Raw genomic sequence first — 19,486 nt, forward strand, 5'->3', positions numbered from 1 at the left:
GTATTTGTAGGTGATAGCTAGGAATACTGGGTCACAGTAACCTCAGCAGCATAAGCCTAGAAATAGTTTTTGACTGCTAGCAGGTTTGAGTAAACAAGCCAAGTGCAGTTGAGACAGGACCCACTATAGATTCCAGAATGTTTTTATTAGAAAAGACCTACATAAAATCTGACACTTACCTGGCATCTCTGATTAAATATCTTGAAAATGTAATTTGTTTGCTCAATATTAATTTCACTTCTGAGAGTGTGCAATTTAAAAGCTTATTCCTAGAAAAAAGCCAAGTTAAACTTTGTGCCTGTAATGTGTACCGCCTCCAGATTGCTGCACTGTGTTACTGTGACCTAGTAAACTTAGTGTAATGTCTGATGTTTTATCAAATTGACTGTCAGGTACCATGACAGTCAAAAACAAACTAAATGCTTAAGACAAGAAACTAAACACTTGTTACTGTTTAAACCAGTTACATTTTATTTGTTAACATTTTCTATAATTACATGGCAAGAATCTAAACACTACATGCAGTTTCAGTTACGGAAAAGCTATTCCAACAGCATGCTATGCAATAAATAGAAATAGTTATTAAAAAGTTGTAATGGAGGAGGCTGTTTAAAACCTGGTTAATGTTTCTCTCTAAAACAATACAAAATACCCAGACAAACTAACCAGAGAGAGTTTAGAGGTCAATGCAGAGCCACACAACCTGATCTACAAAACAGCCTAGTTCAGTAGTAAAACATCCTGGAATTGTGTTTGTTGGATCTAACAGTTCAGTGAAAATGCACAGCTGTCCAGATTGAGACAGGGAGCCAAGGATTCCAGTCCTCTTAAATGATACTGCACCTGGTTGGTGATGCTGTATTAGTCTATTTGAAGGTTTCAATGGTATCTTTAAAAAAGTAATACAATTGAGTTTTGCTGAAATGTTTATTAGCTACACTTGACATCCAATACTAAAAAACTATGAAGCATGTTAAAACAGGTCCCTGGAAGTGTAAATTCTATGGTATTTGAAATAATGGTATTTGATAACTGAATGCCCCACTCCTAAAACAACCCACAAAAATCAAATACAATTAACCAAAATATGTATACAGTACCGTGAAAAAAAGTATTTACCCCATCTGATTTGTGACACAATGTTATCAGATCTTCAACCAAAATCTATTAGATAAAAGGGACCCTGAGTGAACAAATAACACAACATTGATACTTACTAAATTTATTTATTAAAGTTATGCAACACCCAATGCACCTGCGTGAAAAAGTAATCTCCCCCTTAGACTCAATAACTGGTTACGCCACCTTCAGCAGCAATAACTGCAACCAGACACTTCCTGTAGTTATTGATCAGTCTCACAGCACCGTGGAGGAATTTTGGCCCACTTCTTCATGCAGAACTGCTTCAACTCGGTGACATTTGTGGGTTTTTGAGCATAAACTGCTCATTTCAGGTCCTGCCACAACATCTCAATGGGGTTTAAATCTGGACTTTGATTGGCCATTCCAAAACTTAAAGTTTCTTGTTCTTCATCATTGTCTTGCTGCCTGAACCAGCTGCGCTTCAGCTTCAGCTCACGGACGGATGGCCTGACATTCTCCTGTATGATAGAGCAGAATTCATAGTTCCTTCAATGATGACAAGTCTTCCAGGTCCTGATGCAGCAAAGCATCCCCAAATCATGACACTACCACCACCATGCTTGACCGCTGGTATGAGGTTCTTACTGGGGTTTGGTTTTCGCCAGACATAACGGGGCCCGTGTTGGCCAAAAAGTTTCACTTTTGACTCATCTGTCCATAAAACATTGTTAAAGAACTCTTGAGGATCATCCAAGTCCTTTTTGACAAACTTTAGACAAGCATTAATGTTCTTAGTGGTTTCTGCCTTGCTACTCTGCCATGAATCAGAGTAGCAAGGCAGCAAGTGGGAGAAGTACAGGCGTGGAAAAGTACAGAGCAGTTTAGAAGCAGTAAGGAGAAATTGCATCTTGAATTGCTTTAATCAGAAAACAGAGGACATTGGGGAAACACAGCAGCAGCTCAAAGTCAAACAGCCGCGTGTGTTTTTCTGATAACAAACAAGCTGAAACTCGGGGAGCAGCTAATTCAAATTGAGCGCCGTTCTGAGACACGGGCGAGGGGAGGAGCCAACAGCACAGCAGAACAACACAGTTAAATGAGGCAGTCTTCCCAGCGACAGCGAGTGGGAGAAGTACAGGTGTGGAAAAGTACAGAGCAGTTTAGAAGCAGTTTGACAGCTGCAGAAGAAACTAAACTTCAAAAAAAAAAAAAAAAAAAAAAAAAAACCTCAACATGGTCTTCAAGCCAGTAATCTGTGACACCTGCTTGATGTGGGAAATCTGAGAAAACCCAGCGGAGCTAAACCAAGTGTGTGTAAAGTGCCGCGCGATCCAGGATTTGCATAAACTAGTAAGTATGCTAGAAATGGAGTTGGAAGAAGTACGACAGCAACAGGATCTTGAGGAACTGGCACACCCACAATTCATGGAAGTCTGCATCACCCCTAACAGACAAAGTCACCAGGGAGATAGAAGGTCAGAACAGCTGGGTTCAGGTAGGCAGAAGCAGGGAAAAAAAGAAACTTCGTCAAACACAACCACCAGAAATCAAAACAACCAACAAATTTGAGTCACTTCAGAATTTTGATGAGCAGAGCCAACAACAAGAGAATGAAAGGAACAACATCCAGGACCCCACTGACAGTGGTGACCAGACAGCAAAAAGAAAGGAGATCATGATTGTTGGGGACTCCATATTGAGAAACACAGCAAGTTCAATTTGCAGTTTGGACCCCCTTACTACAACAGTGTTCTGCCTTCCAGGAGCCTCGGTCAAGCACATCACTGAGAACGTGGACAGGCTCCTAGAACGAACAGGAGACGACCCGGTAGTAGTCAGAGAACCACTGGCAAACTCAGACCATAACATGGTCTCATTTGAAGTGTTTTTTAAAACCCCAAAAGTAATGACTAAAGCTAAGGTTTACAATTTTAGAAAAGCAAACTATGAAGGTATGAAACAGAGACTAACAGAAGTAGATTGGAGTAAAATAGAGAAAACACCCACAGAAGAAGGATGGTTGTTCTTCAAATATGTAGTACTAGAGGCACAAAACAATTACATCCCTAAAGTAGACAAATCTAAATGTAAAACTAAATTGCCAAAATGGTTTAATAGATCAATTAAAAAAAATATTCAGCGAAAAAAGGCACTTTACAGAGCAAGGACCAAAAAGAAAGTACGCAGAAAGAGTACACAGAACTGCAAACGCAAGTCAAAAAGGAAGTTAGAAAGGCCAAGAGAGAAACAGAAATGAACACTGCTAAGGGAGCTAAAACCAATCCCAAAATGTTTTTCCAATATTACAACAGCAAGAGAACATTCAAAGAGGAGATTAAATGTTTAAGAGATACAAATGGCAAAATCGTAGATGAAGAAAAAAAAATAGCAAATATATTAAATGATTACTTTTCACAAGTTTTTACAAAGGAAGATACTGACACCATGCCCCACATGTCATCCAGTTCCTATCCAGTTTTAAATAACTTTAGCATAACTGAGGCAGAAGTGTTAAAGGGACTAGGAGCTTTTAAAATAAACAAATCCCCTGGGCCGGATGAGATCCTCCCAGTAGTACTCAAAGAAATGAAAGAAGTAATTTACAAACCGCTAACCAAGATCATGCAGCAGTCTCTTGACACAGGGGTGGTACCGACAGACTGGAAAATTGCAAACGTAATACCGATCCACAAAAAGGGAAACAAAACTGAACCAGGTAACTACAGACCAGTAAGCCTGACTTCTATTATATGCAAACTTATGGAAACTATAATAAGATCCAAAATGGAAAATTACCTATATGGTAACAGGGTCCTGGGAGACAGTCAACATGGTTTTAGGAAAGGGAGATCGTGCCTAACTAACTTGCTTGATTTTTTTGAGGATGCAACATCGATAATGGATAATTGCAAAGCATATGACATGGTTTATTTAGATTTCCAGAAAGCTTTTGACAAAGTCCCGCACAAAAGATTAATTCTCAAACTGAACGCAGTTGGGATTCAAGGAAACACATGTACATGGATTAGGGAGTGGTTAACATGTAGAAAACAGAAAGTACTGATTAGAGGAAAAACCTCAGAATGGAGTGTGGTAACCAGCGGTGTACCACAGGGATCAGTATTAGGTCCTCTGCTATTCCTAATCTACATTAATGATTTAGATTCTGGTATAGTAAGCAAACTTGTTAAATTTGCAGACGACACAAAAGTAGGAGGAGTGGCAAACACTGTTGCAGCAGCAAAGGTCATTCAAAATGATCTAGACAAGATTCAGAACTGGGCAGACATATGGCAAATGACATTTAATAGAGAAAAGTGTAAGGTACTGCACGCAGGAAATAAAAATGTACATTATAAATATCATATGGGAGATACTGAAATTGGAGAAGGAATCTATGAAAAAGACCTAGGAGTTTTTGTTGACTCAGAAACGTCTTCATCTAGACAATGTGGGGAAGCTATAAAAAAGGCTAACAAGATGCTCGGATACATTGTGAAAAGTGTTGAATTTAAATCAAGGGAAGTAATGTTAAAACTGTACAATGCACTAGTAAGACCTCATCTTGAATATTGTGTGCAGTTCTGGTCACCTCGCTATAAAAAAAGATATTGCTGCTCTAGAAAGAGTGCAAAGAAGAGCGACCAGAATTATTCCGGGCTTAAAAGGCATATCATATGCAGACAGGCTAAAAGAATTGAATCTGTTCAGTCTTGAACAAAGAAGACTGCGTGGCGACCTAATTCAAGCATTCAAAATTCTAAAAGGTATTGACAGTGCCGACCCAAGGGACTTTTTCAGCCTGAAAAAAGAAACAAGGACCAGGGGTCACAAATGGAGATTAGACAAAGGGGCATTCAGAACAGAAAATAGGAGGCACTTTTTTACACAGAGAATTGTGAGGGTCTGGAATCAACTCCCCAGTAATGTTGTTGAAGCTGACACCCTGGGATCCTTCAAGAAGCTGCTTGATGAGATTCTGGGATCAATAAGCTACTAACAACCAAACGAGCAAGATGGGCCGAATGGCCTCCTCTCGTTTGTAAACTTTCTTATGTTCTTAATCCCATTTTTGCCCAGTGTCTTTCTGATGGTGGAGTCATGAACACTGAACTTAGCAAAGGTGAGAGAGGCCTGCAGATCCCTGAATGTTGTTCTCGGGTTCTTTGTAACTTCCTGGACGATTCCTTGCTCTTGAATAGATTTTGGCAGGATGGCCACTCCTGGGAAGATTCACTACTGTCCTATACTTTCACCATTTGGACAATATGGCTCTAACTGTGGTATGGTGGAGCCCCAGAGCCTTAGAAATGGCTTTGTAACCCTTTCCAGGCTGATAGGCATCAACAACTGTTTTTCCGGAGGTCTTCAGAAATTTCTTTTGATCATGGCATGACGTGCCTCTAGAACCTGTGTGCTGACAACTTCACTCTGATGGTAAAGGCTAAAGTTAGTCAGATTTATATTGGGCAGGGCTGGCCCAAAAATCAAGCTTGATTGTTAACCGAAATATTCAAACAGCTGACCCTAATTATCCCTTTAATTGGGTTAAGTTAACTGGGGGGGGGGTATAACTTTTTCACACCTGAAGATTGCATGTTTGATTACCTTGCACACTAAACAAATGAAAGAAGCACCAAACTGTCATTTTTTCTCTCAGACTCCCTCTATATACTACGACAACCCACAAGATGATCTGACCAAAAATTCAATGTGAAAAATGTGCAAAAATGCAGAAAATCAGACAGGGAGCAAATACTTTTTCACTGTACTGTTTATATACACACACACGCAAACGTTGAGCAATCATCTCTTCACAAAGGGACATGGAAAACTGGATCTAACAGGCACCAGAAAATAGTTCACACATAAATTAAACACATTGAGGCTTTTACATCTTAAAATACCCATTATTATAAAAGACTGCGCTGGAAAAAACATTTCAGTCATCAACAGGTGGTGGGCTATTCCAGTGCAAATGCCACATTTTGCAGTTTTTAGTGACAGATATGCGCCCCACAACTGCAGTGAAAAATTGTCCAAGAAACAACAAAATAAACTAAACTATTACAAAAAAAAAACTGGATTTTGAAATAAGGACTGTTCACAATAGTGCTCTCTGTTATAAAACAAAACTCAATTTAAAAAACTGTAAAATGTAAAAGATCAAATCCTTCACTACTGACCATAAAGCCCAACAATATGAACAACCTGTAACCATCATTCTTTGTGAAGATGCCCATTGGTAACCAAGATTGGTTAACAAGTAAATTCACAATGATATTCTAAACCCGAAGGTGTCACAGAAATGGACAAAACAACCAAAAACAGCAGGGATACTTCACTGCTTATTGAAGCTGTACCATTTTTAGTAGCCAAAAAACACACATCTTGAAGTGGGGAAGCATGCCATATGGTGAACTTTGCATGGCACACTAGCCCTAACACTTCTGTGACTTAGTCTGTTTAATGTTAATTATATTTGAAATTGTACCCCCCACAAAATAAAAAATAAAATCCGAGTGAAATTCATCAGCTGAGCAGCAGCTTTATACTAAACTGAATCAGTGCTACCAAGACTCATGTTAAAATGACCATCCTAAACAAACATTATTTATAACTAAATCCAGTAAAAGACAGGCCTTTTATATAAACGCCACGGCATGCTTAACCTTTCTCTAGGTAAATCTATGTAAGAGTTAAAATGTTGCAGGGGTGTTGTACTTCTGCATATTTCCCAGTTCAAACTCCTTGCATGTAATGGCCTGTTCCTTCCAAAGGGAACCTGTTCCCACGTACTTGTGTACAGCTGCAATCCAGCTAAGAAATCGGTTCTAGCACCTGGTTCAAACAAATCACACATTTGCAAAATTGGCAAGAACACAGGACAACATGTTGTCTTCAATCTAGTATATTCCTCCTCATCTGCACTCTATGGTATATTTCAGGGTAGCAACAACCTACTGAAATTCAGACATGCCTCTCCCTTTTATGACTCGCTCCATTTGAGTGAACTTCATATAGAATTTTAGTGCTCAAGTCCAGCCAGGATTTATTTTGATTTTCTAGTTGTGGCTGGAAAGCTATATAAAATAGATGTATTACCAATGAGTTCACTTTCTTTCTATAATCCACCTCTAACCTTCCCCCCACCCCTCACCACTTACTGTCACCTTCACAAGATTAAGTTTTTTTTTTTTTTTAATTTTATGTACTTATTGTTTTAACATGATCTTGCAGGCAGCATCACCCACACCTAGTGTTGTCCCAATTGCTCCACCCCCTGGTCAGAGTTTGGTGACTTGCTAACTACAGTAATTAGGCTGGGTTATAAAAGTGTGCTACAATAAAGTGAGTCGATGTCCCATGTCCTAGTGGGGGTAGATATTTCTGAATCACACCTGTTGACAGGAACAAATAGTAGCAATCTTTTTGCACTGGGTGTGCCAATGTACAGCAGTTAGTGTTTTTAATGCCTGAAGAGAAGCCTGTTCCAGAGTCTGAAAGGCCCTGCCCACAGACTCTGCAGGCCCTGTCCAGTCCACACACCCCAGCACTGCTCAGTTCCCGTTCATTTCCTTGGTTTTCTTTGGTATCAGAAGGCTCATTCTCCCGGTGGCGCTGGCAGCACTCTTAATCACCTCCATCCACCTGCCAACCAGTAAACAGCAGGTCAGTTAAACACAGAGACACAAATATACTGACACCCTTAAACATTCTGAGTTTGATTCAATGTATCTTAACAGCTACAAATACCACCAGTTATCTCACTTAGCTATGTTTACCACTAGAAATACTAAAAAACTAAGTTGTAATGCTTGGGACCCTTAATAGTTATTTAAACAGAACCACTGGCTGTATTTGATCTGTCAATATTGAGAGCAACTGAATTTACCCCTCTGTTAATAGTTTAAATAGTTGAGATGCGTAATTAAACAGAACTTTGACAATGTTAACAGTTCCTTTTGCATTGTTTGGGCTATAGCACAGAAGGTAGTGGGCTTGTTTAGTTATGCTGTTAAGGTACTGGGTTTGAGAAGCTCGTGGTTAGGCAAAGCATTGGGCTGTTGTGTGGAATGCTGTGGATTTCTGAACCTAGGTGTGTCTTTACAGCCTAAGAAATTGTATCAATGTTGATCAAATTACTGGAAGCACTTTTTTTTTTTTTTTTGTCAGAGAAATTGGATCAAGGTTAGAGCAGATTTATTTGATGAGCAAAACATTAAAATGGCACCAGCTAAGTCAACAACAAGCTGTCACTGCAAGCCTGTCAACTAAATCAGAGGGAACTGGGGAATGGATATAGGCTGAAAGAACTCAATCTATTTAGCCTGGAACAAATAACTAAGGGGACATAACTGAAGTCTTACTCTTGAAATGAATCAACAATGTTCACCGAACCAATACTTTAAGAGCAACACAGAAACCAGGACCTGAGGACACAGCTGGAAATGAAGTGGAGACTTGGAACAGAGGAAAGGAGACACATCTTCACTACAGAGTTGTTAGGGTATGGAATGGGCTACCTGGTCATTTGTTGAGACAGAATCACTTACATCCTTTAAGACTCAACTTGACAAAGTTCTGGAGATCAAATTAGCACCAGTAACCAGACCGATTGGCCTCCTCTTTGCACATTTTCTAACATTCATTGATGTTTATTCAAATTGAAATGAGTTGGGAGCATGTTCAAACTTCTTCAAAATTAATTTCATTTACTTGGCTGGTTGGATCCAATTTCTTTGACAATGAAAACAGACTAAGGTTTGAAAAGCCACCAGGCCAGAATGGCCTTCACAGTAGAAAGATTAAAAGGAAGTGTTGTATACCTTTCAAAGGTGTATTCACTCTCAGCTCTGAAGTAGTACACGTGCGATTTGAACTGCAGTTTGAAGACGTAATCTTTGTGAATGCTGTCTGCCTCAGCCGGGGTGCTGACTGTATAACCTAGTAACGGGAGACTTGCCAACGGGAAGTCATCCTGCCAAAAGAGTGAACACAGTTACATTTATAAAAAGGTGTTGGAGGGGGCTATCACTAGACTTGGTGGCTAGCAAACAACCACAGATCTGAATGGCTCCCTCACTTCCAAAGCACATGCAAGACCAAGCAACTTTTCAAAAACTGGGACATTTTCAAGCAAAGTTCCTCAAATCAAGATTTAGATTGTGGCTTGAACCATTTAAATGGTCGAAATTGCTTAAAAATGTCATATACAGCACTTTGCTTCATAAGGATGTCAGGAAGCCCTAGGCTATACGGGCTTGAGCGATTTCCAGCTTTAGGCACTTGGGGGATACACATTGCCACTACTTGACCCTGATCTCACTGATTAACTAGGGTAGATGCATTGGGATACTGACAGTCCCTAAACCCTGTAGGATATCTCCGTATAAATTTTATGAAAGTGACAACTGGGACACTAAGCAGTGGCTTTGAAGTACAGCATGCTGGCTTATGTAGGTTTGGAATGCAGTCTAATCTGTTTGCTACAATAGCTTTCCTGCTTTATGCAACACTTTAATCTTTTGTCAGCAGACTATTCAAATTTGAAATGCACCAATACCATTTGAATTCCTATGTATGCAACCACAAACTACAGGTAATACTTAAGGATTTTTTGTTTGTGTTATGTAATGGAAGTATCATCTATATTATATAACTAAAGTACTAAAACTCTCAATAGTGTTAACATCTAAATGTTTGTCATTGAATGCATTACATTATCTTACTATTGCTACATGTAATGGAAGAACCTTATGCTGATACAAAAGCAGTACATCCCAACTGAGCATTACTCCCTTTACTGCTAACATTAAGGATTTTTTTTTAGTTTATTTTTAAATTTGATATCGTTTGTCGCTTTTGTAGTTTTGAATTGCACCTATTTGTATTTTTATACTGCACGCAGTTGTCTTCTTGTGAATCACCTTCTAAAGCGGAATGTTCTTGTTTTTATTAAAAAAAAAAAAAAAAAAGAAAAAAAAATCCAGCAGGGGGCAATATAAACCAAAAATATATAAAACCACAAGGCCACAGTTTCGGACCGAATTTCAAAAACGGCACTGTGATTTGCAATTCTGCTGTATATTTATTAGAGATTTGAGGCGCTTTAGCTACGTGCTCACTCATTCAATTCTATACATTTTCCAGAAAACAAACAAGTTGTATGAATAACGTCCACCTTCCACTTGTAAAGCCAGGGTCTCAATATTAAAAGATTCTTCTAGATACCTGGTGTGTTTTGTAGAAGAAGAGACAGAAGTTGGTGAAGACGACCCACAGTTTCTGCCAGCCATTGCTGTTTTTAAATTTTCTCAGCAGGTATCCGGAGAGCTGGTTCTGAAACAGGGGAGCAAGACTAGCTGTCAAGAGGAATGACACAACCTAACGAAATTAGCACTGCTGTTTCTAAACTGCTAGCACAGAGACTGAAGCAAGGTACAAGCCTTCATGGACCGAACCATCTCACTTTGTTCCCAGCATTTATTTTCTGACTAATGTCTTACTGGTAAAGCCTGTTTTTCCAAAAGCTTAGTGATGTGTAGGTTCTTACTGCTTTCATTACTAAACTAATTTGATTCAATCTATTTGTCTGAGATTCCTGAGGGGGCTAACTGTTCTGAAACATGTGTTTTACCACACCTTGGCCTATATGTAAATTTACAAAACAAAAATTCACCTTTGAATTTATTTTTACCTGAAAAATCCACACAAACTGCAAGTCACTATTTTTTTTTTTTATTTTTAAACCACAGCAACACTCCTTGGATCCCACCTGCAAGCCAAATGCTTCCTACACCTAGCAGCTCCACAGCAGATTCAAACCCTGGAGGAGAAAAACTAGTCCTGTGAGGCGAGTCTCTGTCTATTTTGACTATCAAACCTTTGGAAGCATCAGGGCCACCGGAAGGCTGCCCTTGCGATACCAAGCCAAGACCGTCAATCCGGTCCGATCATCTTGTGAGCTACAGGCATGTGCTTGCCGTGGCCAGGGTGAAATATTTCTCTGAAACCATAACTATGGGACTTGGTAAACCCAATTTTCTTTTTAAAGACCATTAACCAAATCCTATCTCCAGCCACAGACAGATCCAACTCCCGTTCATCCTCCTCTCTTACCTGTCATGATTTCTCCTCTTTCTTTCGGAACAAAATCGGACAACTTCTATTCTACGCTATCCCACCACAAACCCACTCTACTACTGACCACCTTGACGCTCCTCCTCCTCCCCTCCTCTCTCCATTGCTGATGTTTCCAGCTTACTGTTTTAATAAACTACTGCCATACGATCCCCTGGACCCCTGGCCAACTAACCTGCTTCTGATCTTGCTCCCTCCACTATGCACACTCTCAACCTGTCCCTAGACTCTGGCTTGATTCCTGCAGCCCTTAAGCTCCCCCACCCCGCCCGTCTTATCCAGCTACACTGGCTAACTGTAAACTACAATGTCCTTTATCACACAGGTCCCGAGTACCTCCTCAACCTGCTGACCCGCTAAGTCCCTGACCGCAAGCGGAGGTCCTCTGACTCTGGTCTGGTTGTCATCCCCCCAAGCAAAAGTGCACCACACTTGGAGAACGCTCGTTTAGCTTCATGGCTCCGACTCTTTGGAACTCTCTCCCAGCTTTGGTGCGTGATGGTCCCACCATCACTTGTTTTAAATCAACTCAAGATACACCTGTTCTCTGTTGCTTTCCATGCTCTTTAAGCCCGATATCTGCTATTAGCTGTTGTGTTGCTGCTATTATTTAATGTATTATGCTACTATAATGTATTATGCACTTTCCATTGTATTTAATGTTTTATGCATTGTCTTTTACTGTATATGATGTACTATGCATTTCTCTGTAATTAAAGGATTTTCTTGTTCCTGCATTTTGTAAAGCGCTTTGTGATGGTGGTCCACTATGAAAGGCGCTACATAAAAAAGATTCATTGATTGATTAAATCACTTATGCACTGCTCCACAGAAAAAGTACACGAAATTACATCAACAACTATCCTGCAAACATTCAATGCCGATTTAGTGTTCTTATACCTTGTAAATAACTGACACCCGACTACAAGGTCTGATACACCCCTCTCCGAGTAGCTAAGAGAACAGTGGATTAGATGAGCTGGGCAGAACAGGTGACATTATTTAAAAGAATCTGTCTAGAATCTGTCTAGCAGGCTCCAGCTGTACCTGGTTCATGCGCTGGTAATCAGACAGAGAGAGGTTCTGGTTACGGTACCAGCACACATGAGTGATGGTGTTGGGTCTCTGGCCCTGACCCAGGAGATAGCGAGGGGGGAGCTCCGGGGAGACAACAGGAGAGCAGAAGACTGAGATCCCAAGTGAACGGGGAGAAGAGAAGACAAAGGAAAGGGTGATTAGTACAGTGAGAATAGCAAACACAGAAGTTAGTGACAGGAGAGCAATGAAGTCTCTACCCAAGTCTACATGAAATGTCAGAAGCACGAATTCAAAAGATGCTGAAGGTCATTGAGAGGATTGAAAGACTTTTGTTGATGTGTGTCTCAGTCTATTTCTAAAATAACTGCTGCAACTAGGATAAATTCTCAACATTCGATTTGAATCTACAGGAAAACTCCAACATGAAATCAGATTTCCAAATTGATTTGGTTAGATGTGTCAGACAGACTAAGGGCCTCATGCACTAAACGGCAGTAAGTTACCTGAAATACTGCATGGCAAGGGAAACCCATACTGCACGCAAAAAGGAAGGCGTGACCGCTCTATTCACTAAGCTAACTATATGCACAAATAAAGCGCTCTAATGATTCATTTGCAAGCTGTCAACACACAGAATTCAGCACTCAGAATTCAAACAGACAGAATTATGCATTAGGTTACCACACACTATTATAGTGTGTGTGTGTGTATATATATATATATATATATATATATATATATATATATATATATATATATATATATATATATATATATATATATATATATATATATATAATATACACATACACACACACACACACACACACATATACACTCAAAAGAAAATTTAAGCATGGTTCTGAGTTTGTCACAATGATTGTGACAAAGGGCAGAGTGAGGAATCTAAAGTTTACAGACCAGGAGCTAAATGTATTAGCAGAAGTAGTGGTGTGGAATTATGAAAGGCTTTTTGGCGCTGAATCAGTGAGAACATTAACTTCAAATGAAACATTAAGGACAAAATAAATTGACTCCATAGGAGGGCAGGGGTCCAGTCAAAGCAGAGAAGGTAATGGAACATTTATACACATCAAAAACATATGTTCAACTTGATCTCCGTCTGATTTATTTTGAAATATTAATCCAAAGTCAGCAAAGCACTCGCTCAGTCAATAGTCAACTATTTATATTTCAAAAGGTGTTCGGCAAAACATCACTAATATTAGATGCCGTTTGATTGCTTGTATTTATGACTTTGCCTCAACTCGCATTCTGTGTACATTCATTCATTGGACAGTTAGATTCTATTGGACAGTTAGATTTTAAACATAGCCTGCTTAAACAGCCTATCACAAGTACTTGGTGACTCCATAAATATATTAACACAGCCTGCCTAAATTTTCATATATCCCGGACTGTCTGGGGGTGTACGAGTACATTGTAACACTGGAACTTGAGCCACTATTGAAACAATCCTTAAAAATGAAACAAACTTTTGCTGGAAACAGCAGTTTAAAATGATCTGTGTTGGTTGTAAAAAAAAAAAAGGCTAACAATCAGACAAAATCGATTTTTTAAAAACAACCTTGAATGACGTATTCAGCAACATTTGAGTTTTCTAAACCTTTAAAAACGTATGTTTACGCATTAATTACAATGACCGTGTAATTCCCATTGACTATTTTGCTGCCTTTAACAATCCCAGCTCAGCTGCACAATTAGGGTTTTTTTTAGGTTGCACAAAGTCGCACTAATTCAAATGCCTTGGCATTGTGTGTTTCCCCACTTTGTGCTTTTTTAAACAACCTTGTGATTGTGACCAGCTTGTTTGGTAACTGTTTAACCTGAACTATGATTTTCTTGTTTTTGTGTACTGCGTGGTCAAAGATGCTTATCAATAGTACCTTTTAGATGATAGGCATATTTTTTTGTGAAATTCATAATAAAAGGCTAGTAGGTATGATCTGTGCTCAGTCTGTATCTAGTTATTACCTCCCCTTCACACAGCCCAAGCCTGATTGATCCAAAATACTCGCTCCCTGACTTCTTGCTCTCCTGTGCAGCTCTTCTGCTGCTTCTGTAACATCGCCTGCTTTCAATAAGCAGTACTTTTAACACATGCTGAGGCATCTACTAAAGTGAGCACCCTTAAGTGAATACGGTTTGCATATCAAATACCTCCCTTGCGGTATTTTATTGCGTGATTTGTATACATTTCCACACATTAACATTATTTATTATATTTAAAGACTCGAACGTGGTTCTTTTTCCACATGCTTTTTTTCACGCGCTAGGTTGCCTGCCACTGGTTGGTTGGTTAGTGCACAAAGCACGCAATAAAAGGGGCTTTCTGCATGCAACACACGTTACCGCTGTTTAGCACATGAGGCCCTAAGTGTGGAAACTAGCGTGTGCATAAGGCATTTTAAGGTCCTACTAAAATAAGACTGCTTTTGTTTTGTATAATTGCAAGTTTCTAACTTGACATTTTAGATTCAAAAGCATCGACTCCTGAGAAATGATCAAATTAAAATATCAAAAGGTGACACGGCATGAGTCTGCAGGTAACCATTTCAATAAGCAGTACTTTTACATTGACCAAATTATTTTCCACAATAATGGAGGGGTAGGTCTTGAGAGTTGTTTTATTAAAACTGCCTTGAACTCCATCACTAAATCAGCATGATTTGGATCAATTACCAGTCTCTGCCAAGGTCTGCATGGCAGAAGCTAGGTTATTGAGGTGTTCTGGTACAGTTTCTTGAAAGGCAAGGACACGGACAAGCAGAATTTCACTTCATCCTGCCTCAGCTTCTCACTGAGAACTCATAAGTACTAAGCAAACCTCTCTGAACTGTGTCTGACATCCCACAAAGAGCCAGAGACAACAGGTTTTTGTTGTTTCCCCTACAGAGACAGGCAGAGAAGAGGAAAGAGAGACGAATGAGCAGTGCTGAAACAAGAGAAAAACTGATGCCAGAGCGTGCTGAAAGAAAATGAGAACAGAGCATCTGGAACGGGCTACAGACCTGTGGGAAAGCGAATAGCAGTGTTAGTGAGTGAGTGTGGCCAGTGAGTAACCCAGGGAAACAGAGCACCACTTTGACACTAAACCATCAAAGAGGCAGCTTGATAGCTAAATCCCTCCGGTTAGATTATCTGTTGTCCAAAAAGGGCCTCTTACTCTAACCTTGTGGGACTCCAATAGACGGGATACCTTTTCTCCTATTGGTTTCATGTTTTGAAACAATACCTTTCTGACTGTGTATTGATGAATGGTGATTCTTTATTAACATTATAATTTGTATCACAAGGGGTCTGTATTATGTGTATTGTGACACAAGACTAAAAGCACAATATCGCTCTGAAGTTCACAGAGCGGTTCCTTTAAGAATACATGTGTTCTATAGTTGGCATGAAGAGACATTCTCCCTCTCATTTCATTTTTGTCTTCATTTAACGATGGACCATTTTGTCATTTGATCTTATTATGCATCATACTAGTAGCTCATCAGGACCATCACTGGTATCGGGATTTGCATATTGTGATGCGTTTTGTATCCTTTCACCCCTATCAATGACACGAGTCTAAGGATCCCTTTATTTACCAAAGGAGATTCAAACAATGCATGTCAGCAACAAATATCCCCTGCAAATTGTTAGCCATGAAAAAGTAGTTCACCATGAACTACAGCCACAGCAGATGCAGCAGCAGGACCTACTTAGTTATCAAGGTGTCTCACTGGTGTGGACCTGTGGAATCAGAAGCCTCTACCCTACACCCTAAAATTTGGCTGATGGTGTCCCTGGGTTCTCAGGGAGAGGAGAGGAGAGGAGAGGAAAGGGAGGGAGGGAGAGAGGGGTACCTCCACGGCCAGGCTGTGGTCAGACATGGACACACTGGTGTTGCGGTGCCAGCACACATGCATAGTGGTGTTGGCACGGTGGTGCGTCTGCTTGTCCAAGGAGCTGTGGGAGGAGTGAGTGTCATCTTCAGACTCTTGCTCTAAAGACACCTCATCTGAGGACCCTGCGGGGAGGGGTTGGGGGGAGGGGAGCAGAAGCGTTTGTATACTTGGTAGTTTTAATTTATCTATTGAAACAGATGCAGCACATTTAACATACACTCTATTCTACTAAGATGCTACTCTAAACAAAGAGTCTACCATGACAGAACAAATGCAAAAAGACATAACCCGAACTATCTAGATATTCAATGCTGGGACAAACACAGGATTTTCATGTTAGGATATTTGCTCATAATTTAAATATTTGTTTGTTTTCCAAAAAGTAATAAAAGCCATTGCATTGCTCTGAACGCAGGCAGACAGAGTACAGCAGAAGGGCTGTGAGTGCACCTTTATTTTATAGCAAGCCCTTACAATGTGTAAGACATTAAAATAGAAAAATATCCCAGGAGTAAAGAGTAAGTTGTGTAGGACTTGCTTTACCACAGTGAACTAACTACAAAAGAAAGAATGCCAAATAGCAGTTTAAGCTAAACTTTGTTTTGTTTATTCCCGAAATAAATAGTGCATAAAAGTTGACAACAAATTGTATTTAATTTATTTATTGCCATTATCATTTCTTCACAGTAAACAGTGGTCATCAACACATTTTCATAAAGTAAATTTAAATTAAAAATTAAATCAAAAATCAAAGAAAATTGAAATTGACCTAACACTTCAAATAAAACAAAAATGTGGAAATGGTGTTGTAAAGTGAAGGGGAAAAAAAAAAAAACTTACTGTTTTGGTTCTCGTTTATTACATTCCACATAACAAATATAACACAACCTTGACTGTGCACCCTTACGTGTTTCTCATCACCCTTGACATCACATATGACATCAATGACATCACTAAGCACATGATAAATTCTCCCCAAAGTCTGGCCATATGGACATAACACTGGGGAATTATAGTCCTTGTGATTGGTAACATGTTCAGTAACTGCATTAGCATTGCGTGGCTACCTTAACTTGCAATTTTCTTGTTATTTAATTTTTTTTATTTATTTTTTTTTTTTTTTTAAAAGCCAGATTTATTGAAGCCAAATCAAATGTGAAAAATGTTAATCCCTGCATTGCGTATCATTACACTGAAATCATTGCTCATCTTTTTGCACCCAGGCAACATAATGACCATGACTGATGGTTTTCCCTTTGTGGAACACAACTGCCAAAGTTTTTCTATCAATTACAACTCTGTCATGCTTTAAACTGGCAAGTGTTGGATTAATTACAATATCATATTTTAATAAACAATATGGGGGAGAATTCTGTGTTTGAATTTTAAGATGGTGCTATATAAATCTGGTGATACAGCACAATTTTTTTATTTTTTTTATTTTTTTACACTAACTCAGCACAAGTAACATTCCAAATAAGTAATTTTTGGTAGGAAGAAACTATTTTGTCTACAAAATCCTTTTCATTTCAGAATCTTCTTTTAAACAGGAGCATGTTATCATTTGTCTTGTCAACCAACATTTTATTATACTTTGCTAAATGTGGACCTCAGTACTTCCCTCTGAAAGAAATCTGTACTGTAAGTGTCGTTGCTTGCAATTGCTGTACTAGCTACATGCTAGAGGTTTCATACCTAACAGTTTAATTTAAGTCTTAATTGTATAATAAGTAACACTATACACAGGGTTACTTTCATTTTTCATGTTTTATTATTTAAAAGCACAGAGAAGTTAACAGTTTTAATACGGACAGCAATAGATTTGTTTATGGAAATGAACGGTATATCTCCTGACCGTACCATAACAAAAGAGGTGGAAAATGAAAATCTTATCGCCGATTACCAACTTTAATCCAGGACAGAAACACAGATGTGCCCAGTGTGCGCTGAACTACATATTCTATGTCTCCCTATTTAGTGCAATGGAATGGTTGCAAGTCACTGCCTAGCAACGACATCAGGCAGCAGTGACGTCAGACTTATCTTTGGGGTTCAATTTCTGTAAAACTAGTACCCCCCAAAATATATAAATACTCTGTTACACATCTACATCCCCGGGACTATATATATATGCTGAGCATGGTTCCTTAATTTGCTATACTTTGAGATGTATAAAAAAAAGTGTCTTAATTTAAAAAAAAAAAAAAAAAAAAAAATATATTATATTATCTATATATATATATATATATAGATAATATATTACGTGGTTAGTTGAGGTTTTATGCTTTCCACTCAAACAAAGTGTCCTTAGTCTAAATGCTTTCCATTTCACAGAATTTGCCGAGTCTGCCAATCTGACCACACATACACATTTTCATGCATACTGGCGGTGCTTTACCCCCCTTTTGAGCTGGTTGTAAAACTGACTTTAAAACAGGACCTTCGTTCAAACCTTAATTATGTCTGTGCAACCGCCAGGCATAATATACAGTCCATATAAAAACCACTACACAACATTTTCAGGAAGTTGGGTACTGTGTAAACGAGGCATTTTAGAATGACATGCTTGCCTTTTTTCCTGTCCTGAGATTCTGGGTCGCTAAAGCAGCAAAACACATTTTTATCGCAGATGGCTTTCCATAGAGATCACTATGCATGCGTGCGCATAATCTGGTTTGTTTACTTTCTGCCGTCTAAAACTTTTAAAATAGCGGCTCAACAGCTGCTGTGTTGATTCTGGGCTTTTATTTTTTTATTTGTGAAAAACTTATAATATATATATATATATATGTGATTTATCTATATATACCCAGTGAGACTTTCTTTCTATTTCTTTGGGGGGCAATCTATTAAAGTAAACGAGTCTCATGCTGTTTGGGTGAACCTCTTTCATTTGCCGATTTTTGAAATGGTTGCGCAAATTCTAAGAATGATAAATGCAAGGTATTTTTGTCATTTGTACTTTGCAGTGAATATGAACACCTGATTTTTGTATCCAAATACATGTCAATATTCTGATTTGTCCCAGCACTAAAACATACAAAACAAAAAAACTACTAATTAAATGTCAATGAAAAAGAAAGCCAAACCCCCCGTTCAGATTAAAATGTGTTGCTCGTTAGATATACCAACCTTACTTCTGCTTTTAGCACACTGGAGGTGGCACTGGCCTAAATGTTTGTTTACTTTACTTGGATTCTTATAGTTTTGCCTTTATGATTAAATGTTTTGCATTTTTTTTTTGTAATTGACTTCCTTTCATATCCAGCACAATCGTAATTTCAGTTGTAAGTAGTCATAGTGAATTACCT

At 38.9% G+C, this 19,486-nt stretch overlaps 1 protein-coding gene across 3 annotated transcripts in view; it reads right to left on the bottom strand.

Moving 5' to 3' along the window:
- Positions 1 to 5,685: 5,685 nt before the first annotated feature.
- The window catches only part of farp2 (FERM, RhoGEF and pleckstrin domain protein 2), an 86,436-nt gene continuing 72,635 nt past the window's right edge, over positions 5,686 to 19,486 (bottom strand). For 2 of the 3 annotated variants that reach the window (XM_041263655.1, XM_041263654.1), the window contains exons 24-27: positions 16,134 to 16,297; positions 10,318 to 10,425; positions 8,913 to 9,064; positions 5,686 to 7,734 (exon numbers count right to left, since the gene is read on the bottom strand). In XM_041263655.1, the coding sequence (XP_041119589.1) occupies positions 7,644 to 7,734; positions 8,913 to 9,064; positions 10,318 to 10,425; positions 16,134 to 16,297 (515 nt within the window). In that variant the 3' untranslated portion in view covers positions 5,686 to 7,643. Of the gene's footprint in view, positions 7,735 to 8,912; positions 9,065 to 10,317; positions 10,426 to 12,273; positions 12,414 to 16,133; positions 16,298 to 19,486 lie in introns of all 3 variants that reach the window. The other variant, XM_041263656.1, reaches the window with a different exon arrangement.

This window comes from Polyodon spathula, chromosome 11 (assembly GCF_017654505.1).
Source record: "Polyodon spathula isolate WHYD16114869_AA chromosome 11, ASM1765450v1, whole genome shotgun sequence".
In the NCBI taxonomy this organism is placed as follows: Eukaryota; Metazoa; Chordata; class Actinopteri; order Acipenseriformes; family Polyodontidae; genus Polyodon; species Polyodon spathula.